Source organism: Chiloscyllium plagiosum, unplaced genomic scaffold, assembly GCF_037043375.1.
Source record: "Chiloscyllium plagiosum isolate Xiang-an unplaced genomic scaffold, Cpla_swu_hap1 HiC_scaffold_19, whole genome shotgun sequence".
NCBI classification, from domain to species: Eukaryota; Metazoa; Chordata; class Chondrichthyes; order Orectolobiformes; family Hemiscylliidae; genus Chiloscyllium; species Chiloscyllium plagiosum.
In genome coordinates this window covers 50,384,476-50,409,996 of record NW_028270157.1, presented here as the reverse complement: position 1 = coordinate 50,409,996, position 25,521 = coordinate 50,384,476, and the positions used below count along the sequence as shown (strand labels likewise).

The following is a 25,521-nucleotide window of genomic DNA, read 5'->3' as shown; positions in this document are numbered from 1 at the left end:
TGAGAACCCCCCATGTCAACATCCGCCAACTTCACACACACGTTGCGTTTTACATCTCTAATTAACTACTTTTCGTAGTATCCCCTTGCCTGCATATAATAGTTTTGTATTTTCCATGATCTTACTTTTTAATATTTTTTCTTGCTCTCTCTTTGCTTTGCTAATTCCTTTTAACTTCACCCTGTACATTTGATATTTGTTGACCTCTTGAGACATTATGTTACAAGGCACGGGGACTCCATTTATTTTGGCCACCTTAAAGTTTCAAGGGCATGAGCTCCACATAAGATACTTAAAGTTGGAAGAATAGAATTTCTAATGTAGCTTGGGAATTATCTCCTTGCAGATGGGGACAACAAGAAGGACTGCCTATAGCTGTCCTAAAATAACTGAACCAGAAAAATAGGTGAGTAGGTGGCACTAGATGTCGATGCAACCCAGTTCTGCCTGCTTTTTAGTTTCTTGACCCAAGATTTATCCCACCTTGGCATTTTAGGTCCATTGGTTTTTCCAAAAATTTCAAATAAATTTGCAAGGAATTTTTTATTACTTGCATCTGACTAAAATAAAACAGCACTCATTCTGTCATTGTGAAGTGACACCTGTTCATTCACAAACCGACATTTTATTGAAACTATTTCTGAAGAAAACGAAGATTTCTTTTACAAATTGTGTATGTCAGAAATTTGGGCTCAGAGTTCAATGGTCATCACTATTTTGTAGTCCACATGCAGCCTCCTTGCCCAGAATCCTAATACGTACCTCTATGAATGCAAATTTGTAAAAATCTGTACTAAGTTGTCCCAGCTTGTTATGGATTGTAATTGATATATAAAGAGAGAAGAAAAGGATTGCATTAAAGAGAAATCTTTCAGAACACTAAAGGTAAAATCCTGATAAAAAGATGCAAGCATGCAGATTTTGAGTATTCAAATTAATTGAAATTCCTGTTTAACAGTAATCACATCGTAGTTTGTCAGGAAGCTTTTTGGTTTTGCCTGGTCACTTCCTTCTAGCTTCCTTTCTTCTACGCATTGTCTTGTTTTTCATGCCATGCTTTCCATTGCATGCCTTGTAGTTTTACTCTTGAAACTGTTATCATTTAGGAGGACTGCTGTACTTATAGTTGACGGAAACCTTAGAGCAATAGAAGAACTTAGGCACACTCTGAAATGAAGCCAAAAATAGCTAATAATTTACTATTCAGATAGCAAGTCAAAGGTTTCTGTGAGACAAATTCAGAGATCACAAACAAAGCTTGTAAAGTTTGATCCAAAATATACTTTGGAGAGTGATCAAATAATTTCAAGAATTAGACCTCTCTAAATTATTTATTTAAATGAGCTAACTTTGCATATTGCAGATTTAAATTAATTATTTATGCCTGTGATTTCATTTCATATTTTGTTTACTTCATGGGGAAATAAGAGTTGATCTGATCTTTGTTTCATAGTACGGACGACTTGTGGATCTCTGCCATCCCATACACAAGAAGTATCAGCTGGCTGTCACCAAAGTCTTTGGCAGATACATTAATGCTGTGGTAGTTGCTACTGAGAAAACAGCCAGGGATTGTATTCGTTATCTGAAAGAAGAACGAGCTGAACCAGAGACTTTCTTGGCTCTAGATTATCTTGATGTAAGTTTGGAAACTTCATATGTTAGAATAGTACAGATACTCTTACTTTATTCTTTTTACTGCATTGTTTTTTTAGAAGGAATGTAGCTGTATTGAGAAAAATTGAAAGAATAGACTTGGTCATTTCCCAGTCAGAGGCATGCTACTATTTTGATTTGGGGCTGATGAAGGGCTTTTGCCCGAAACGTTGATTTTCCTGCTCCTTGGATGCTGCCTGACCTGCTGTGCTTTTCTAGCACCACTCTAATCTACTATTTTCATTTGGTCACTCCACTAGAAACAAGTAGTTATCTCTTTTTAATGCAGATCAGGTCCTGTGTTGTCATCATTAGGATCCTAGTGTCAACTTGCTGTAGTTAAGTGGAAATCTAATGAGTGAAAAAAGATCAAAGGCAAGTATCCCTCACTAGAAGTAGCGGTGGGGTGAATAAAAAATAATTTTTTAATCATTTTTTTGATAGTAGGAACCACATAGTTTGATCTCCCTCTCCTCTCATCCTCCACACTCAGCAATGCAGTCTGTCTCGCAATCCTTTTCTCCAGGATCCAAGATCATTCTTTCCAGTAAACTTTATGCTGTGGGCCTGTATTATACAGATGACCTATTTAGATGTCTTACTTTCACTTCAAGCTGTTTAACTATACTCAGCATATAAGATCTGATCATCACAATGTTTGAGGTCTCTCAAGTTGAAGTTGCATTTGCCTTATCCATTGTCTGCCCTGTGTACATTGAGGATAAAAAATCTTCTCCAATGTTCTACAGTTCTTGCTGGTGACATATTGCCATTGTTCAAGAAAGTGAATATGTTTGGAAATATATTTTTATGTTAAAAGACATGAAGTCCATTTGCATGCTTCTGCTTTTCTGTGCCCATTGGGCACTTTGAACTGGGGTTGCCCTTATGAAATTTCAATTTAATTTAAATTGGTAAGTTTCCTTTGGTATTTTGAATTACGTTACAGTGCTCCTAGGGGCTTTATCTTGAATTTTGCCTGACTTGTTCTTTTCAAAATAAATATATAGATGTAAAGGTATAATGTCATTTTATTTTTAAATGATTACAGATAAAACCAGTCAATGAACAGCTGCGAGAAATTAAAGGAGCGAAAATGATGATTGATGTCGTTCAGTGTATGTCACCTCAACTGAAGAAAGTGGTACAGTTTGTTTGTGGTAATGGACTAGTATGTGAGAACTTGAAAGAAGCAAGGCAGATTGCATTTGAAGGAACAGAGAGGCTTAAAGTAAGCGAATTGACTATTCATAAATAATACTGAGATTTAATTATACTGAACTGCATTAGGTATTTGTATAGTCTATCAGATATTAAAATCAGAGAATTGTTATAGTGCAGAAGGAAGCTGTTCAGTGCATTGTAATTGCACCAGCTTTCTGAGCTTTTTGTTTTAGTGTCAATCTCCTGATTTTTCCCTATAATCCTACACACATTCACTGCCCATCACCACTGTTCCATGCAGTGCATTCCAGAACATAGGAGAGGAAGAGCTGCATTCCTGTTAGCTACCATCTGAATTGGATGTACACTATTTTCCTACTTTTTGCAGCATTCAATAAATTATCATCATTTTATTTTGTTATTAACAAAAACATTATTTTTGCAGATGTGTAAGAAATGAATTTTGAAAAGGGCTTCAGGCAAAATTTCACCTCCCTGGAATGGCAAGAAAAGTGGCAAAGTACAATGTGAATGAAAAAAAATCAGACTCTTGACATTGCCAGAGATTCTCATGAATTTTTCCTTCAATCCTTAAATGGTGACAAGAGTCTAGCTGTTGAATGGTGACGACCTTATTTCCATATGTTTGCATTTCGTAAAGCGTCCATTCACTCTTTTTGAGTGCCACTTTCAATTCCGCTGTTTTCCACTAACAAACGAGATGGTGCAAATTGCCAACAGGTAAAACAGAGCTTGGATCCAGTAGCTCAAACACACTGCGTGTTCCAGCCATACTGCAACTGCTCCTAATATTCCTGAATATTCCTCAATCCTTTATCCACACAAGTTGGCCCTGGCAAACTACCAATCTTGTCACATAATTATGCCTGCTGTCAGACCAACGTAGACTTCACTTCAGTGCTTTACTTTGAGCTCAGGGACACTTCTGATTTGCATGTTTCTACTAGGTCATTTTGCATGGACAGATAACCATGCATTTCATTCATCTATCCTGGCTGCTTTTATGCTGACATCACACATTTATCTGATTGTTCTTAACTGGCTTTCTTAGTGCTCAATATGGCTTACTTGAAGATTTACAGCCTCTGTCTGGATCTCATTGCTTTATCAGCACATTTTGAGTTCAGTGCTGCCTTTGAGTCTTCCAGCCTCTGTTGCTTGTAGTACTTTTTAATGCAATGGGAGAGGCAGGCTGCTTGTGACTGAACAGTCAATCTGTAAGTTACAGGTGGACCTATTGCTGTGTGGCACTATCCTGTAACCACATATGCCAGCCGTTCATGCAGTAAATACACTGCATGTATTTCAAGCAAATGGCAATGGGTGAAAGTCTAAAGGGGGCAGTCCTTAGTCAGATGAGGGGAGACAACAGTCAGTCACTGATACTACAGTAGTCAGCCAGGGTCTCATCCAGTTAAACATTGGGGCGAAAGTGAGTACTGCAGATGCTGGAGATTACAGCCAAGAGTGTGGTGCTGGAGAAGCACAGCAGGTCTGGCAACATCCGAGGAGCAGGAAAATCGACATTTTGGGCATAAGCCCTTCATCAGAAAAGCATCAGTTAAACAATGGGTCAATCAGGTTTGGCCAAAGTCAAGCAAGCACTTTGTTCCTGCAGAGTCCAGGCATCTGTGTCTTTACAATCCAAGAAATGTACACAGTCAATACTATAGGTCAAGTGTAAGTAGTCTGGGCACTACAAGTATGTCAATCAGGATGCTGCTGAGAGATCAGTCTGCTAGATGAGGGCAGGTGTTGGGCCATGGCCAATTGGGGTCCGCCTGTAAGTCAGTCCTAGTATTTAATTAATAATGATCAGGGCAACCATGGAGTCTGAGGGAAATTGACAGCTCAAGGGAGTGGGCTTCACTGTACTGGATCACTGAGGGAATGGTGATACTGGTAGGGAGCATTTGAACATCGTGAATAGGAGGGGGCTGAGAGGTCGAGAAGTATTGTTCAAATAGGTTACAGTAACCCTCACCTCTGCATGAGGAAGTTTTAGCACCATAAAGAGCATGGAAATCTCCAACATCATATGGTATTTTCTTTAAGTAGGGCCATTATGGAACGGGCCACATGTCTCATTAATGTGAGGTTTGCATGTCTGGCAGGCCCTACAAAATGGTCCAGAACTGTTCTACTGCAACATTATGGCATTGCTGTATCCTTTAAACAGGAGCTGAAAAAGAGAGAATATCCTGCATGCAGACGAAATAGATCGATAGCAGTCTGTTAAAATGAAGATGAGGCTGAGGATCAGGACACTGATCAAGAGGACCGTCCAAGAGAATATGATAGATCAGACCATTGCAGAGCCTGAGAGCCCAAACAGAATCTAATAACCACCTGCTTCCAGGAAAAATGAGCTGTGCTTGGATTTTGTTTAATAGTTTGGAATTTTGTTCTTAATCTGTCAAGCTGCCCTACATTGTGCAGAGTATATGAACCTTGCAATTTTTGTGGAAAATGTTATTTTTGGGATCCTTGACCTTTTGTGGTGCTGAATAAAACATCTCATTATCCATGTGATTGTATGCTACCCTACAGAACAGAGAAGAAGCAAGATTCAGTGAGTCAGTTCACTAACTTCTTATGGTGCTAAGTTTAGTTAGCTAATGAGGTAGTTGTTCGGGTATGATATTTGAGAGTTGTACAATTTAGTTGCTCATGGTACCCGTTAATTTGACAGGAATCCTGAGGAACTTAATTTTTTTTTACATTCCATCATCAGGAGCACTTCAATGTTTTAGATTGCTCATTGGCTGAATTAGATGGCAAATTGTGTTGAATTGCTGGAGGATTGAACCTGCGAGAGGCAATACTTTGTGCAGCTTTTCTCATCACATGAATGCACTATGAAGAAGAATAGGAGAAAGTGAGGACTGCAGATCCTGGAGATCAGATCTGAAAATGTGTTGCTGGAAAAGCGCAGCAGGTCAGGCAGCATCCAAGGAGCAGGAGAATCGACGTTTCGGGCATGAGCCCTTCTTCAGGAATGAGGAGAGTGTGCCAAGCAGGCTAAGATAAAAGGTAGGGAGGAGGGACTTGGGGGAGGGGCGTTGGAAATGCAATAGGTGGAAGGAGGTTAAGGTGAGGGTGATAGGCCGGAGTGGGGGTGGGGGCGGAGAGGTCAGGAAGAAGATTGCAGGTTAGGAAGGTGGTGCTGAGTTCGAGGGTTGGGACTGAGACAAGGTGGGGAGAGGGGAAATGAGGAAACTGGAGAAATCTGAGTTCATCCCTTGTGGTTGGAGGGTTCCTAGGCGGAAGATGAGGCGCTCTTCCTCCAGCCGTCGTGTTGCTATGGTCTGGCGATGGAGGAGTCCAAAGACCTGCATGTCCTTGGTGGAGTGGGAGGGGGAGTTGAAGTGTTGAGCCATGGGGTGGTTGGGTTGGTTGGTCCGGGTGTCCCAGAGGTGTTCTCTGACACGTTCCGCAAGTAGGTGGCCTGTCTCCCCAATATAGAGGAGGCCACATCGGGTGCAGCGGATGCAGTAAATGATGTGTGTGGATGTGGAGGTGCAGGTGAATTTGTGGCGGATATGGAAGGATCCCTTGGGGCCTTGGAGGGGAGTAAGGGGGGAGGTGTGGGCGCAGGTTTTGCATTTCTTGCGGTTGCAGGGGAAGGTGCCGGGAGTGGAGTTTGGGTTGGTGGGGGGTGTGGACCTGACAAGGGAGTCACGGAGGGAGTGGTCTTTTCAGAACGCTGATAGGGGAGGGGAGGGAAATATATCGCTGGTGGTGGGGTCCGTTTGGAGGTGGCGGAAATGACAACGGATGATATGATGTATATGGAGGTTGGTGGGGTGGTAGGTGAGGACCAGTGGGGTTCTGTCCTTGTGGCGATTGGAGGGGCGGGGCTCAAGGGCGGAGGAGCGGAAAGTGGCGGAGATGCGGTGGAAAACATCGTCGATCACGTTTTGGGGAGAAATTGCGGTCTTTGAAGGAGGCCATCTGGGTTGTTCGGTATTGGAACTGGTCCTCCTGGGAGCATACGCGGCGGAGACGAAGGAATTGGGAATCTGGAATGGCATTTTTACAGGGGGCAGGGTGGGAGGAGGTGTAGTCTTGGTAGCTGTGGGAGTCGGTCGGTTTATAGTAAATGTCCGTGTTGATTCGGTCGCCCGAAATGGAAATGGAGAGGTCTAGGAGGGGGGGAGGAGTCTGAGACGGTTCAGGTAAATTCGAGGTGTTGGTCAAGTGGATGAACTGTTCAACCTCCTCGCGGGAGCACGAGGCAGCGCCGATACAGTCATCGATGTAGCACCACCTCCCCACCTTTTCCTCCGCTACACCGAATCAACACGGACATTTACTATAAACCGACCGACTCCCACAGCTACCTAGACTACACCTCTTCCCACCCTGCCCCCTGTAAAAACGCCATCCCATATTCCCAATTCCTTAGTCTCTGCCGCATCTGCTCCCAGGAGGACCAGATCCAATACCGAACAACCCAGATGGCCTCCTTCTTCAAAGACCGCAATTTCCCCCCCAAACGTGATCGATGATGTTCTCCACCGCATCTCCGCCACTTCCCGCTCCTCCGCCCTTGAGCCCCGCCCCTCCAATAGCAACACGACGGCTGGAGGAAGAGCGCCTCATCTTCTGCCTAGGAACCCTCCAACCACAAGGGATGAACTCAGATTTCTCCAGTTTCCTCATTTCCCCTCCCCCCACCTTGTCTCAGTCCCAACCCTCGAACTCAGCACCACCTTCCTAACCTGCAATCTTCTTCCTGACCTCTCCGCCCCCACCCCCACTCCGGCCTATCACCCTCACCTTAACCTCCTTCCACCTATCGCATTTCCAACGCCCCTCCCCCAAGTCCCTCCTCCCTACCTTTTATCTTAGCCTGCTTGGCACACTCTCCTCATTCCTGAAGAAGGGCTTATGCCCGAAACGTCGATTCTCCTGCTCCTTGGATGCTGCCTGACCTGCTGCGCTTTTCCAGCAACACATTTTCAGCTATGAAGAAGAATAGACATGGGAGCTGCCTTGTAAATCTCGCAGCCTTGAATCCCAGCTTTGCCTTCCCCTGGAAAAACTGGTACACAGAATAAATTTTACTGTTCAGAAATGGGTGGAATCATCACTATTTCTGTACTCTCAATCACATGGTGTGTTTAAGTGTAGAATGATGTGTGCAGGCCTGGCCCGAGCATATTCCCTTCTCATTGCATTCAACCTCGTTATTGTCCATGTTAAAATGCAATGCCTTAGATACCGTCCTTGCCATCATGGTTCAAGGATCCCTACCATTTGAGGCTATCTGCTGTCAAGGAGTCAGATGTTTGAGAGAGATAAACAACACTTGGTGGTTGCAACTTCTTTCATCCTTGGGATATCTGAAGTGGCTCCTCATTCTGTGGTGGCACCGTGGCTCAGTGGTAGCGCTGCTGCCTCACTGTGCCAGGGACCTCGTTTCGATTCCACCCTCAGGTAACTGCCTCTGTGGAGTTTGCATGTTCTCATGTCAGCTTAGGTTTGCTCCAGCTTCCTCCCATTTTCCAAAGATGTGCAGGTTAGCTGAATTGGCCTTGCTAAATTGCCCATCGTGTCCAGGGATGTGTAGGTTAAATGATTTAGCCATGGAAAATGCAGGGGCTTGGATCTGGGTGGGATGTTTTTCATTGAGTTGGTGTGGATGTGATGAGCCAAATGGCCTGCTTCCAAATTGTAGACATTCTATGATTCTCACATGGATGTGACTGAATGAGGTGCAAGAATGAAAATTATACTGGAGGAGACATTTTAACATTGCACGTGAAATGGCACTTACAAAAGTGAAAAATTAGTTATTGTGATGTTCCACCCATGCAATGTATGCAACCTCAGTATAATTTCGTCTCTTCTGCTTTCAGCTGCATCTGAGTGCAGTCTGACTTCTGCAGCTGGAGTGAAGAAATTCAGCTCCGTGTTTGGCCCTGTTGACTTGGAATACTTAGTGTCTCCCGCCACCTCCATTACCTTTAGCTCTAGAGTGCCCAGACCTGCTGGGTGTCTCCTGCCAAAATTAAGACTCTCACTCCTTAACTTGTTCTGCAGCAGGCTTTTAGATCTCAGGCAGAGATAAGGTGAAGTGGGTAGGTACCTCTGGAATATCCTGAGAAGAAGCTTCTGCAGTGCCTGTCTGTAGCTCCACCTCCCTGTCTGCCAGCTGTCACATTTGGCCCTCCTCTTCGGGAGACAAGAGTGAGGTTGAAGTGCTTCATCCTTCTCTTGCCTTACCATTGATGCTGAGCACTTAAAATGATGGAGTTCAAGTCTGTGTGCACATCTGGAAGCCACTGAGCATTCTGCTGCAACTGGTTCTCCACAACGCTAGCCAACCTATCTGTATAGATAACTAGGCACTTGCGCTGAAACCAACACAACACTGTCAACGTTGGTGGACTCTTCAATCCTTCCAGCCTGCTGACTGCATATGTCAAAGCTTCCTGATGTTTCTTTAGGTTGATCAGTTCATTAACGGCTAAGAAAAGGACATGTCTTTGGCCTGAGGCTGAGCAGGTCCCAGTCTCTGGCAGCCTACAGAGTGTCATTGACCTGAGGCAATTCTTTGACCAGATGTAGATTCGTGTCAGCAATGTGTTCACTGCATGATGCTCCCAAATATAATCTAGGAAGTGTACCACAGATATTAAAGTTCCTGAGTTGGTGTAAGGTACAAGTGCCTTGCTGGTGCATCCTCTGAGGCTTCTCTGGCTTCAGAGGTGAAGTTGGAGCTGAGGGTTTCTGGTGCTGCCCTGTATGGAAATTGGCTAGGTGCTACTAGTTCCTGCATAAGAGAGGAAAGGGAATTAGTTGTAGAATCTGCAGAAGTGCTTGTGCAGATTCAAAATAAGTTGGCACTGGTAATAATATTGGCATAGCTAAGCACATAGAAGCTTACTAGGACTGTAGCTTATTCATGTCTACCTGTATCCGTATGAGTGGTCATGCAGTTCTTCAGAAAAATCAAGAATTTTCTGCTTGTAAGCAACAAGGAAACTGATGACTGTCAGTCCCCTGCCAGTTTTACACCACTCGGCCCAATTATGGGCCAGTTTTCTTGCGATGAAGTGAAAGAACACAGTGTATAGGTGCAGGAGCATTTGGTAGTCATGTATGAGCAGGAGAAGCATTAAGAATGTGTAGAAAGCACAGTGGGGAGAAAAGGTTACTTTGTAAGGAGAAGATGTGTGATCACCATTGAGAATTGTAGTTCATGCAGTGCCAGAGTTGGTGACAGGAGTTTTACCCAATGGTATAGTCTAGTTGTAAAATGTAAACTATTTTTTCCAAACTGGAACTGGCAACATGTGCTAAGATGTTAAGAGTTGTTAGCTTTTGACAGAAGTTTACTAGATTTGTATGCAGATGAATTTAAATGCATTTTATGGTAAATGTATAGTTATTCTTTTACAATCTTCTTTTTACAACATAGACAGTGGCATTAGATGGAACACTATTCTTAAAATCTGGTGTCATTTCTGGGGGCTCTAGTGATCTGAAGTTCAAAGCCAGGTGCTGGGATGAGAAGGAGATCAGTCAATTGAAAGAAATTAAGGAGAAACTGAGAATTGAACTCAGGGTGAGTTAAACTGATGTTTGCTATTCACATTGCTTTAAAGCTGCTGTGAATGTATTTATATTTGATGCACATATATGTTAAAGCTCTTTTTAAATTTATCTTTATTCTTATAGTCCAACAGCTAGAAATATAGAGTTGATATTCCCTTAACTTACAGGAGTTAATGAAAATGAATCGGAAGGAAGCTGAATTGAGGCAATTGCAGGCTCAAGCCAAAGGGACAGAGACGAGAATGAGATATTCCTTTAATGATTTGGAGCAAACTAGAAAAAAGCATTTGACAAATAGCCATATGGTAAGAATTTATTAAAAATTAAAGAATAATAATGTCTCAGGAAGATTACTCACCCTGTTATTAGCCGAACTAATTTGAAAAATCCAGACATTCTTTCTCCTTTCAATTGTTCTCAAATAATTTCAAGTTCTCTTTCTCTCCATTGTACAGAAAGTCCCCAGTTTAAACTGCCCACTTCAGTATTACTTTGCACATAGAAAACAGGCACTGTGTGCACCTGAATGTATTGAGCAAAATATCCTCTTTATTCAAAGTAGCATGGTTAAAATATGTTCATTCTTATGCCTTATGCCTTATTATGAATTTTTAATTAGGAAAGATCAAAACTAGAAAGTGGACTGGCAAATCTGCAGTCTGAAATGACCATGGTGAGATTGAATATCGAGGATAGGGAGGTGAAAATGCGACACATTCAGAATCAAATGCATGAAGTAAGTACATTAAATATGTTACTAGATAATCCAGTATACATTAGAATATATTTCATGCAAAGGACTAACACAAAGGATTCCAAAAACAAGCAGGCAAGTATATACATAAATAAATTTCAATATATACACAAAAGCATAAGTAGTTATTTTCAGGTTAATCTGGGAAGTTCAAGGTCTGGATTTTTGTCCTTGTTTTGGGAAAAGTGAGTCGAGTCAGTTCTTGAAGTTCACACTGGCCATACTTCCATCTAATGGTGTAGGTAGTAAAAATTCAAGTCTTTCACCTGAGGAGGCAGGTCTGAGACAACATTGAAGATGTGTTAGTGCCAAGGGGCCCAGTTGAAAGGCCTGCTACTGTTTTCAGGAACATCAGTCCAGTTCTCCACATTTTTTTTAAACCACGTTGCTGTCACCCACTCTCTGCCCTCACCCAGCCCAAGCCCCCTTGTAACCACCTATCTTGTTATACTCCCATGCTCCTCATATCTCTGTGCCTTCTTATATGACCTTTGACCTCAATGTATCCTCTATAACTACTTTAGTTTTGTTCATTCATGGGATGTGGGTATTGCTGGCTGGGCCAGCATTTAGTGCCTATCTTTAGTTACCCTTGAGAAGGTAGTTGTAAGCTATGTCTTGAATTATTGCAGTCCATTTGGTGTAGGTAAATCCACTTTACTGCTTGGGAGTGGATTCCAGGATTTTGACCCAGTAGCAATGAAGGGACAGCAGTGCATTTCCAAGTCAGGATGGTTAGTAGCTTAGAGAGTAACTTCCAAGTGGATGTGTCCATGTGACTACTACCCTTGTCTGCCCTTACCTAATGTCTGCTATGGATAGATGTCAGGAACTCTGGGTTGGCAACGGGCATTTGTTGAAATAAGTGTGAAAATAAACTCATAATCTAGTGGATGTGTCAGTCAAATATGTACTGCATAGAAAAGAATCTCCAAGCCAAACAAAAACTGGTCATTGGTGTGTAAAACCACACATCTATTTAGAAACTACGAGTCAGATCAACCTTTAATGTCTCCTTAAAACTGTCAGTCCAACAATGTGCACAACCATCAGAAGAACTAAGTGCTTCATCAGTTTTCTAAAAAAAAATTCATGTCAGTTCATCTCTCAAAACAAACCATTCTAGCTTCACATTATGGAACCTATTGAATAGGATAGAACATAAGTCAAGATTATTTTCGAAATCACACCAGGTGGCCTGTCATTTAAAGAATTTATGGAGGAACTGGCTGTTTTCTCCCCCCCCATCAATTTAAGCAACAGCCAGTACCTTTTCAAAGTCAGACATTTAAATCACTTCAGATCAGGATTTCCCAGGCAGTGGGGAAAAGTACACTACTGCATCTCAACACTTTATAACAACACTGAATAATGTTCAATCACTGCTATAAAAACATCTAACATAGACAACAGCATATAATAATAATTGTAAGTTGTCAATATATTTAACGCTTATCTGTCACAATATTTCTGCTTCATTATAAGGCTTCCTCCAAGAGCTCTGTATGTGGTGAATTTCCCAATGATTTCTGAAATCCACCCAAATCAACAAAAAGACTATAGGCATGAAGTATGGACAATGGGCTTAATTGTGCTACCTTGTGTAGTTAAATATATTTTGAGTTTAACTTACATACGTGAAGAACAGGCGCATACAAGAGACACTGGATACCGCCTTGTATGTGAAACCATGCCCTATAAGAATAACTGAAGTAAGGGAGAGAAGGGTAGAAAGTTGGAAAGGAAAATATCTAAGAATGCCAATAATTGTACAACAGCTAATGGATAGTCCTAATTCTTGGTTCAAATATGAATTGTCATTACAGTTATGATATTGTGGAGGTAATTTTCACTTTTGACATGGATGAAGTCAGTGGAAAAAGAAATAAGAAGATGCATAATGAGCAGCCTTTATGAAACTCGCAGTTCACTATCTCACCAAAAGCCATAATCTAGCTGAATGTTTTGCCCATTTTCACCCCATGGTTCCCAATTATGTTTTGGAATAGAAGTTTTATTTGTAATGATGTGCAATATTTCTGGATGAAATTTTAGGGTGATGCTAAAAAAGTATCTTCAGAATAACTAGTCATTATTTTGTTCTAAATAGATTGAAGATAGAGTGTTTGAAGACTTTTGTACCAAGATTGGTGTGGCAAATATTCGGGAGTATGAGGATGAGCATGTGAAGCAGTTAGAAGAAATAGATAAGAAAAGGTTATTCATTATTTGAGTTATTTATAACTATGATGCACTTAATTGGAAAGGGGCAGCGTAATAATAGGTACTTACGGTGATTGCCTATAAAAATTGATTGCTGTCACTGGCACTCAGGAGCATGCGCAATAGCAGAGTGTTAGAATCCTTAAAAACACCTAAAAGAGTAAATCAAAACTTACTGGAGAAGAGGAAGAGTCATAGACAAGTACAACACGGAAACATACCCTTTGGTCCAACTCGCCCATGCAGGGCAGATGTCCTAACCTAATCTAGTCCCATTTCCCAGCACTTGGCCCATATCCCTCTAAACCTTTCCTATTCATATACACATTCAGATGTTTTTTAAATGTTGCAATTGTACCAAACTCCTCCACATCCTCTGGCAGCTCATTCCATACACGCAGCACCCTCTGCGTGAAAAAGTTGCCCCTTAGGTCCCTTTTATATCTTTCTCCTTTCATGTTAAACCTATGCCCTCTAGTGTTGGACGCACTCACTTCTGGGAAAAGAGTTTGTGTATATATCCTATCCATGCCCCTCATGATTTTATAAACCTTTATAAGGTCACCCCTCAGTCTCTGACGCTCCAGGGCAAATTGCCCCAGTCTATTCAAACCCTCCAAACCTGGCAACATCCCTGTAAATCTTTATTGAGCCCTTTCAAGTTACACAACATTCTTCCTCTTGCATGCAGTATTCCAATAGTAGCTTAACCAATGTCCTTTACAATCACAACATGACCTCCCAACTCCTATATTCGATGCTCTGACCAATAAAGGAGAGCATACCAAATGCCTTCTTCACTATCCTTTCTACCTGCGACTGTACTTTCAAGGAACTATGAACCTGCATCCCAAGGTTTCTTTGTTCAGCAACATTCCCTTGGACCTTATCATTAAGTGTAGAAGTCCTGCTCTGATTTGCTTTTCCAAAATGCAGCACCTCAAATTTATCTAAATTAAACTCGTTTGCCACTCCTCGGCCCGTTGGCCCATCTGTTCAAGATCCCGTTGTACTCTGAGCTAACCTTCTTCACAGTCCACTACACCTCCAATTTTGGTGTCATCTGCAAATTTATGAACTACACTTCCTGTGTTCACTTCCAAATTATTTATATTATTGATGAAAAGTAGTGGACCCAGCACCGATCCTTGTGGCACTCCACTGGTCACAGGCCTTTTTGTTACTTCTTCAAAAAACTCAATCAAGTTCGTGAGACATGATTTCCCGCGCACAAAGCCATGCTGACTATCTCTAATCAGTCCTTGCCTTTCCAAATACATGTAAATCCTGTCCCTAATGATTCCTTTCAACAACTGGCCCACCAGTTAGGCTCACTTGTCTTTAATTCCCTGGCTTTTCCTTACCACCTTTCTTAAGTAGTGGCATCATGCTAGCCAACCTCCAGTCTTCCGGCACCTCACCTGTGATTATCGATGATACAAATATCTCAGCAAGGGGCTTAGCAATCACTTTCGTAGCTTCCCACAGAATTCTAGCGTACACCTGATCAGGTCCTGGGGATTTATCCACTTTCATGCATTTTAAGACATCCAGCACCACCTCCTTTGTAATATTGACATTTTTAAAGATGTTGCCATCTATTTCCCCACATTCAATATCTCCATGTCCATCTCTACAGTAAATATTGATGCAATATACTCATTTAGTATCTCCCCCATCTCCTGTGGCTCCACACATTAGCTGCATTGCTGATCTTTGATGGGCCCTATTCTCTCACTTGATCAGAGGGTGGTACATGTATGGAATGTGCTGCCAGAGGAAGTGGTGGAGGCTAGTACAATTGCAACATTTAAAAGGGATCTGGATGGATATATGAATAGGAAGGGTTTGGAGGGATACGGGCCGGGTGCTGGCTGGTGGGACTAGATTGGGTTGGGATATCTGGTCGCCATGGACGAGTTGGATCGAAGGGTCTGTTTCCGTGCTGTACATCTCTAAGACTCTATATCCTTTTGTCCTTAATGTATTTAAAAAGTTCCTTGGGATTCTCCTTAACCCGATTTGCCAAAACTATCTCATGTCCCCTTTTTGCACACCTGATTTCCCTCTTAAGTAAACTCCAACTGACTTTATACTCCTCTAAGGATTCTCTCCATCTCTGCTGTCTTTACTTGACATATGCTTCCTTTTTTTTAACTCAATCATCCAGCATTCCCTACACCTACTAGCCTTTCATTTCACCCTAACAGGAATATACTGTCACTTGTTATCTCATTTTTGAAGACTTCCCATTTTCTCGCTGTCTCTTTACCTGCGAACATCTGCCCCCAATCAGCTTTTGAAAGTTCTTGCCTAATAACATCAAAATTAGCTTTCCTCCAATTTAGAACTTGATTTTGTTTAACAGTTTTTCTCTTCACTTTTAATTGCATTTTCAGGTGTTTTTAAAGTTCTTAGCACTCAGCCTTAATTTAAATCTGAGGCTTTGCTACCACTGCACATGTGTATTCTCAACATGAGAAAAATGGAGATGAGCACTTGCAGCCAGAGTGCGTCATTGGTGCATTAAAGGATTTTTAATTTAAGTTATTGAAATACACAATTGAAAGTTTATTGGCATTTTGGCAAATAGTTAAATCTGATGTCGGAAAACAAACTTCGAATTAGATTGAAAAATCAGCGTGTTATGTTCCTTGGTATGACAAATTAATGGAAACGTTCAATTGAGGATAATTTGCCCTTTCTACAACCTGTCAGCTTTTCATTCCACTGAAAGTAATGGAATGAAAACTCATCTCCATTGCCTAAGCAATCTACGCTGCCAGATTATTACCCAAGTGGTGAACATAAAATCTTGCCCTACTATATTATGTTAGCATTTATCCATGTTATTGTAAATGATCTGTGATTAGTCTATTTCCAAAGCGGCAATGGTCTTATGCAAAACAAATTCTTCTTATAATTAATATTTCACTATTTTGAAAGTGTTCCTGTCCACATTGCAGATCAGAGTTTGAGAACCAGAAAACAAGACTCTCAATCCAACTCGAATACTCATATAGCCAAATTGAAGAAGATGTCAAAAAAATCCAGAAGTGGAAGGAAACTGTTGAGAAAGATGAAGAAGAAGTAGTGAAGTTAAAGAAGGTATGAAGTTTCTTTCCAAATTCCTGAATGAGCACATTCAAGAATGTTAGCTTATTTGAAGTAATGAGTTAATCGAATATATTCCTTTCAATTTTACCACAAAAACATTGAACCAAATTACAATTTACAAACTTGCGTTCTCAAAATATCTTTGGTAGATCAGTTGAAGATTTGATTGTTTTCCAATTATTGACTCAATTTTACTTGATCCTCTGTTTATATTCTAAATGTCACCATTCGGTTGTGCAATGACAGCATACTCGCATAAACACTGTTTGGTAGTGTAATGGTTTGGAGGGTTTGAGCTATAGGGAGAGGTTTAATAGTCTAGGGCTATTTTCTGTGGAGTGGCAGAAGTTGGGGGGTGACTTTATAGAGGTTTATAAAAATCATGAGGGACATGAACACGGTGAATAGACAAGGTCTTTTTTCCCAGGGTAGGGGAGTTGAAAAACTAGAGGGTATAGGTTTAAGGTGAGAGGGGATAGATTTAAAAGGGACATAAGGGGCAACTTTTTCACACAGGGGGTGCATGTGTGGAATGAGTTGCAAGACAAGGTGGTGGTGGTGGTGGAGGTATTTAAAAGGCATCTGGATGCATATGAATAGGAAGGGTTTGGGACATATAGGCCAAATGCTGACAAATAGGACTAGATTAACTTGGGATATCTGGTTGGCATGAACAAGTTGCTCCGAAGGGTCTGTTTCTATGCTGTACAGGTCTGTGGCTCTATGACCTCTTTATCTTTGTTCCATCCTTTTTTTAAAATCTTCTTTCATGGCCACTCTTTGTGTGATTCTTAAACATCTTTATTTAACTTCTGAACACACTCACTAACCTCCTCCTCCTTTCTTTGCAAACAATCTCACATATACTGTTTTAGAGAGAGGACTGGAGTGCCTAGCATCATTGCCCTCAAACATGCCAAGCAGGGAACCCTAGATATTTCATCTAGAGTCATGAACAATAGGGATGTGTCTGTCAACAGTTCAAATAATGTGTTGGAATATCTCTTGTATCCTTTCTTTTAAATCAGCACAGAAAGGCAAGTTTAGTGTGCATTCTCAGGTACGCCACCTTCTCTCTCCTAACTAATGTCGTTATATTTCTTTGAGACCTTTCTCAATATCAAGTCATTCCAATAGAGAAAGACTCCAGAGGAGAATAATCCTCTCAATGCCGAGCTAAGCACTCCAGACTTCCCTAGGCATAGCTCAGATATTGGCACTTATTTTACCTCCATAGTAAAGCAAGTCAAAATATAGTGGAACACACAGCTCAAGTGGCTACCAATAGAGACCTGTGGCACATTCAATCCAGAGAAGGGCTCTGCATTGATGACAGAAAGGAATACATTGAGGTTCCAACCATAGGAAGATAACCTTACACACATAATTATGATTTGTTGGAAGATGTGTCAAAGAAGTCAATACTATAGATCAATGTCCAATGCCATATTGAATGATATCACCACTGTGCAATTAACCTTGAATAACTTGGCCGTTTCCAGGGACACTGCATCTAGGTTTTCAACAGGATTACACGCAAGCACACTTTCTAGATCTGGTGGACACTGAAACAATTGCCTTGTTAATACTGGCCACCATATTGAAGAACCTGGAGCAATCAATGGTTCTGGGTTTTGAAGATGTGACGATGCTACTCCTTTAACAAGATTATGTTGTTCATGTTTTTTTTCAATGTAAACGCCAGAAGTTCCAATTTGAATAGGATTAGCCCATTGATTATAATTAACAGATACTGCCTCAGGAAAAAGGCTTACAAATTTTGCTTCAAAACAATTGTACAATGAAAGGGGAGCGGCCAGTTCTCCCAGCTCAGGTTTTAGCAAGCAATCTGTTCAAAGCTGCTAGTCAAGTTTTAGCTAGGGACCCAAAGAAATAGCTCCATGCTGATCATCTCTCGCTCTCTGACATCTCTCTCCTGTAAGAAACTGAGTTAGAATTTACCTTTTTGCTAAGGGGTGTATTATGGAATGTTTCAGGAAATCAGAACAGCTCTTTGTTAAATTGTGTTTTTGTGTCGGTTAGGTTTTCAAATAGTTATGTCATTGTAAGTTCAATATTCTTTTGTTCCTGTGTAAATAAACTCTGTTTTGTTTAAAACCAAGTGGTTTGACCAGCTGTGTTGCTCCTGGAATATTCACCTTAAATCTGCTTAAAACAACTAGATACGTTAGGTTCTGGACTACCTTCTTAAAATGTTTTGAAGGTGTCCGGCCTGGTCCATAACAAAGATATTGATCATTTTCAAAGGTGACCTAAAATCTGTGAAACAGCTAAGAAATACACCTTGTACAAAAATCACTCAAGAAAAGTTGAATGGCTCATAATTGTTTTGTATTTACAGTTTAAATTTAAAATGTTCAAACAAAAAAAAAATCAAGCACTTAAAATTAACAATACTGAGGATGGAAATTTTTTGCCATTTCAAATATATCTGACTCTTGTTTCTCAGAAACCAGCCATTTTAAATACCTATTTCAACCTTCCAATCAAGGTTAAAAGAAATCACAACAATGCAGTCATATCAGTAGGAGGTCATTGCAAAGTTGTGAGAGGAAAAACAGCAACTGCAGGAGAGACAGAGGTGTTCATCTAATCACAAATTATCTATTGCATAGCTGTTTCAGTTTATTATCAGCAGTTCGCTCTTTCATAATCTTGCTCATTCTTTAGAGACAGAATCTGTGATTAGCAGAACAGTGAAAAATGGAAGAGAAGGAGTCTTTGATGGAAGCTGGAACAGCCTGGACGTTGAATCTGTAGGAGAAATGAGAGGAGAAAGTGGCATAGTAGTATTGATGCAGAACTAGTAATCTAGAGGCCTAGGTCATGTTCTAGACAACCAGGTTTATATCTTACCGTAGCAGATGGTGAAATTTGAATTTATGAAAGATCTGAAATTAAAAGCCTAATGACCCTGAAACTATTGTCATTTTTAAAAAAAATTGATTCACTAACATTTTTTAGGGAATGAAATCTGTATATTTTCTTGGCCTTGATATAGGGGATTCTTAAATTACTGTTTTATCAACACAAAAAATTGTGAAACCAGATTAACTACCTGGCATTGACTAAAGAAATGGAAACAACATCAGCAAACTCAGCCTGGTTAAACCTACAAAGACAGAAATTGCTAGAAAAGCTCAGCAGGTCTGGCAGCATCTGTGGAGAGAAGTTAGAGTTAACATTTCTGGTCTGAAGAACGGTCACTCAATGAGGAATGTTAACTCTGATTTCTGTCCACAGATGCTGCCAGATTTAAGCTTTTCCAGCAATTTCTGTTTTTGTTTCTGATTTATAGCATCCACAGTTCTTTCAGGTTTTTAAACCGACAAATCCCTCCTTGCTAACATCAGGGATCTACTGCCAAAATTGGGAGAGTTGTCTGATACATTGGTCAAGTAATAACTTGACATAGTCATACTCACAGAATCATACCCGACACACAATGTCCCAGAAATGTCAACCCTGGATATGTTCTTTCCCATCAGTAGAACAGGCCCAATAGAGGTGATGGCACAGTGATATACAATCAAGAGCAGGTTTACCTTGGAGTTTTCAATATTTACAGTGCACCTCATGAGGTCTCAATGTATCAGGTCAAACATGGGCAAGGAAACCTGCTGATAACCAAATATTGTGCCTTTGTGAGACCATAAGAATTAGAAACCTTAAGCCTCTGAAGCCTGCTCCGCCATTCAAAAGGATCATGGCTGGTCTGACATTCCTCATATCCACTTTCCTGGCCTTTCCCCATTTCCCTAGATTTCCCCCCCCGAACAAGAATCTATCTATCTCAGCCTTGAATATACACAAGAACTGTGCTCCCACAGCTCTCTGTGGCAAGGAGTGCCAAAGACTCTCGACCCTCTGTTTGCTAGTTCTCTGTGTTTTGTGCACAAGTATCCTAAGTCCCTTTGTGTCTCAGCTTTCTGCAGTTTTTCTCCATTTAAATAACGTTCTTTTGTTCTCCCTTCCAAAATGAGCAACATTACATTTTTTCACATTATAACCCATTTGTTAATGTATTGTCCACTTACTTAACCTATCATTTTTCTCTGTAAACTGTTTTTATACTTCTCACAACCTACCTTTCCATCTATTTTTGTGCTGTCTGCAAACATGGCTCCAGTCCATTCACTTCCTTCCGACAAGTCATTAATACATATTGTAAACAGTTGCAGTCCCAGCACTTATCCCTGTGTAACCCCACTGATCACTGGTTGTTAACCTGAAAAAGAATCCCTTACTCCCACTCACTATTTCCCACCCTTTAGACAATTCTCTATCCATGCCAATATAATATTTCCAACACTGGGCTTTTATCTTGTGACTTAACTTCTGTGAAGTAACTTGTTAATTGCCTTCTGAAAGTCCAAAAACAACAGATCTACTGGTTCCCCTCTGTCCACTCAGGTTGAGACTTCCTTGAAAGACTCTAATAAATAAGTCAGACATGATTTCCCATTCATGAAGCTATGCTGACTCTGCTTGATTAGATTGCTTCCAATCCTTTTCCAACCATAGATATTAGGCTAATTGGTCAAAGGTTACCCATTTTTGCCTCCCTTTTTGAATAGGGCTTGTCACTTTGACAGTTTTCCAAATCCTCAGATACTTCTCCAGAATTGGAAAATTGCACCAATGCATCCCACTATCTTTGTAGCTTTTAGGATCTTAGGATGCAAGCCGCAATCTCTATTAATGATTTGTATGTCAGAGGGAAAAAAAAGTTCTAATTCACTGATGACATAAAATTAGTTGGGAATGTAAATTGTGAGGAGGATGCATGCAGACTTCACAGGGACTTGAAGAGAGTAAGTGAATGGGATAGGAAATGACAAATTTAATATATGTGGATACGGGTGAAGTTGTCCATTTCAGTAGGAAGAAAAATGTATTTCTTAATTGGTGAGAAGGAAATATTAATGTCTAAAGGGATCTAGGTGCCTGTATGAATCACTTTAAGTCACCATGCATGTGCAGCAAGCAATTAGGAATTAAAAACAGAAATTGCTGGAAAATCTCAACAGATCCAGCAGCATCTGTAGAGAGAAAGTAGAATTAATATTTTAGGTCCAGTGACCCTTCTTCAGAATTAAGTAATTAGATATGTTGATCTTTGTGAGGGGATTTGAAATCTCTTTCTGCAATTGCATTGAATATTATTGAGGTCTCCTTATCTATGGAAGTATTGATTTGCCACATGGAAGAAATGGCAGCACACCAGATTAATCCCTGGCATTGCAGTTTTGTCTAATGAGAAATGAAAGAAAGAAACTAATTCTGTATTCTCTGAGAGGTGATGTCACTGAAACTTAAAAAAAATCCAACTGGATGTAATAGGTTGGATGTGGATGGGATGGAACTCTTGGATGATGATTCTAGTATCTGGGGACATAAATGAACTGTTCTTTATTCTAACATTAAGATGATGAGGAATTTTGTCACTCAAAGGGTGGTGTAGGTTTGGAATTCCCTACCCAAGAGGAATGTGGAAGCTTAATCATTGAGTAAGCTCAAGTCAAAAATTGATAGATTTCTGGATACTGGGAATAAAAAGAGATATGGGAATAATATAGGGCATCTTGCTGTGCTGTGCTATTTTCCTGTTTCTGCCCATGCCTCAGAAGTAATTGCCTGCATGATGACTGGATCTTCTCATTCAGACTGAGGCCCCAATACCAATCAACCCTGACCCAACAGCCCACTGCTTGACTTTAGGCTCTGGTTCTAACCCAGGAGGATTCTAGTCATTAAGCGTCTCAGCCACATCCTATTGGTACATGTTTGGCATGGCTATGCAGGACCTTATGTTCCTAGCCTCTCTGGGGAGAAGAGGCTTCACTGAATCTTCTGGCATCATGGCTGATTTTGGCTGGAAACTGCATGAGCATTTTGAATAATATTTTATACTTAGTATACTAAACTCTTATATTTTAATATGTTTCTGATAATAACTGATCAAATTTTACTTTGCTGCTTTATTACTGTTTTTTTGTTTTACTGGCCCCTAAGGTCATGTTTATTTTCAGGAGTTCTTCTGTATATTTGTTGATGGATCTTGCTCATCCACGATTGCTCTGAGAAGATAGGGTGGATTAAAATGAGATCACATTGTGAAATAGTTTGTGAGGCACTGCCATGGCCCTTTCCTTCTTTTAGCATGTATATAATCCTTATATTGGTCTTCATTCCATATCATATGCATAACTGCATTGAATGCTGAATTTACTCTATCAATTCTATACATATGTATTGGTCTTGTAATAATCAAAGGTAAACAAGGGAAAAATGTTTATACCCACTTGAAATGACCTAGAACTACCTGCATTTCATTACAGGTCATAAAAAGTGCTATAATTAGATGAATCTTTGTCACAAAAACAAAATCAGACCATTCTGTATTCGGTTACTCTCATCCCTGGCCATGAACCCTGGTACAGACTGTTGTAGTGCCAAGTGTGAGAGTTAGGTTGCTGAGAAATTTGGATTGTGAGCAAAGCTGGTGTGCTAACCAGTGTAGCGTGTTTGTTGATTAAGTTGTCAGGCTATCGTGATGTTCAGACATATTGATTGACCTTGTGAGATCACTAAACGTCTTTTGACATTGCATACTTCTCAGGTCTAGAAAAGTATTTGTTACCTATTCCCCCCCCTTCTCAAAATCCTGGCCCCTGAGGCAAGAACACTTGTATCTTCCTGTACACCTCTGCAATGGCATCCACAAATCTTGTGGCACTCTTTGACCTGTTTTGTAATCATTGCAGCTTCTTCGTGGTCTTTGTTTCTTTTAACTCGTTTTGGACTCTTCTGCAGCAGAATACATTTTGCGTTGAAGAGATGCAATTTGGCTTATAGAAGTGCAGACTAAGTTGTAGTACAAGATCAGAGTCTGGAATAATGACTTAATCCATTATATGTCAGAAAGTAGGGACCTCCTGGAGTTTTAACAGAAAATTAGTTTTACTATGGTAGTTTACAATAAGTGAGGTAATTATTAAGGCCATTAACTTGTCTTAGGCTTAGGATAATCAAGGATTGATTTTTGCTTAGAAAACTCAGAGATTGAGAAGAATTTAGGGTGGTACAGCGGAGACCTTACTGGAGTCAAAAGCAAATACAGAAAGAATGGAATAGTTCAGAGAAAGCATAGTTACCCCCGTATAAAAGTTTACTTTGTAAAACTTTCAAAACAGACTAGAAATGAACAGGTTTTTAAAAGTTGAGAAGTTCTAAGGTCTTAGATTTGTAAGTATTTGCATAAGAAGACTTTACCGTTCACATGGAAGGTCTGTGAAGAATCACTTAAGTCAAACTTAAAGATTTAATATAGTAGGGTAAAATCTCCATATTTTGGTCTCTGTAATGGATAGTGTCAGGAAACTGGATAATACTTTGTTTTGCTGTGTGTCTTCAGAACTTTCAAGCATGTTATACAGTCATAGAGATGTAGAGCACTGAAACAGACCATTCAGTCCAACTTATTCGTACCGACCAGATATCCTAAACAAATCTAGTCCCATTTGCCAGCAGTTGGCCCATATCTGTCTAAACCCTTCCTACCTATCCAGATGCCTTTTTAGGTTGTACCAGACTCCACCACTTCCTCTGACAACTCATTCCATACACGCATGAAAACATTGTCCCTTAGGTTCTTAATGTTTCCCCTCTCACCTTAAACCTATGCCCTCTAATCTTGGACTCACCCACCCCTGGGAAAATATCTTATCTACTCACCCTAACCATGCCCCTTGCAAGTTTATAAACCTCTATAAGGTCATCCCTCAGCCTAAAATGCTCCAGGCAAAATGACCCCACCCTATTCAGCTTCTCCCTATTGCTCCTAACCTGGCAACATCTTTGCAAATCTTTTCTGAATGCTTTCAAGTTTTGCAATATCCTTCCTATAGGAGGAGATCTGAATTGAATGCAGTATTCCAAAAGTGGCTGAACTAATGTCTTGTACAGCTGCACTATGACCTCTCAACTCCTATACTCAATGCTCTGACCAATAAAGGCAAGGATACCAAGCACCATCTTCACCATCCCATCTAACTGCAACTTCATTTTCAAGGGACTATGAACCTACACTCCAAGGTCTCGTTGTTCAGCAACATTCCCCAGGACCTTACCATTAAGTGTAGAAGTCTTGCCTTGATTTGCCTTTACAAAATACAGCAACTCACATTTATCTAAATTAAACGCCATCTGCCACTCTTTGGCCCATTGACCCACCTGATCACAATCCTGTTATACTTTGAGGTAACCACCCTTGCTGTCCACTACACCTCCAATTTTAGTGTCAAATGGAAACTTACTAACGATACGTTCTATGTTCACATCCAAATCGTTTATAGAAATGATGAAAAGCAAAGGACCCAGCACTGATCCTTGTAGCACACTGCTGGTCACAGGTTTTAAGTCTAAAAAGCAACCCTCCACCACAACCCTCTGTCTTTTATCGTTGAGCTAGTTCTGTAACTAAATGGTTAGTTATAGAGTCATCGAATTTTGGTTGATTTATTTTGGCTTTTGTTTAATAAATTATGTTGTAAAAGATATTCTTCACCCGTTTGTGACTATGTTTCAGTGACTGACCATTGTGCTAACTGAAATAATAAAAAGACCTCTCAAGCCAGATTTCATTCTGGGGCTTGACATGTCCAATAGTACCATGTGCTCAAGTCAGAGCACTAGCATTATATAAATTTGTAGACCCTGTTAAAGCAAGTGTGCCACTCATCAGTGTATTCAGCATTGGCTGCATGCATCATTATAATAAACATGTAACATTTATGTGCTGCTAACATCTGAGTGCATTCTGGTTAATTATGCATCATGTTCCCCATTCTCAATTTTAGGGTCTATCCAATTTAGACCCCTTATAGTCAGGATTGAGAAGTTGTTGGATCATAAGGGGGGGTGGAAAAGTATCTCAGTGGCAGGTGTAATAAATATTGCTGCTAAGTGTGAGCATTTACAATTGAATTCTTTATGCG

General features: G+C 40.5%; 1 protein-coding gene across 1 annotated transcript in view; it reads left to right on the top strand.

Annotated features, from left to right (window-relative positions):
• Nucleotides 1-25,521, top strand: part of LOC122559576 (structural maintenance of chromosomes protein 1B-like) — a 143,442-nt gene that overhangs the window by 45,693 nt on the left and 72,228 nt on the right. Inside the window, exons 10-16 of the mRNA XM_043709282.2 lie at nt 1,454-1,639; nt 2,708-2,887; nt 10,271-10,417; nt 10,575-10,712; nt 11,027-11,143; nt 13,272-13,378; nt 16,351-16,492. Of these exons, the coding sequence (XP_043565217.2) occupies nt 1,454-1,639; nt 2,708-2,887; nt 10,271-10,417; nt 10,575-10,712; nt 11,027-11,143; nt 13,272-13,378; nt 16,351-16,492 (1,017 nt within the window). The remainder of the gene's footprint in view (nt 1-1,453; nt 1,640-2,707; nt 2,888-10,270; nt 10,418-10,574; nt 10,713-11,026; nt 11,144-13,271; nt 13,379-16,350; nt 16,493-25,521) is intronic.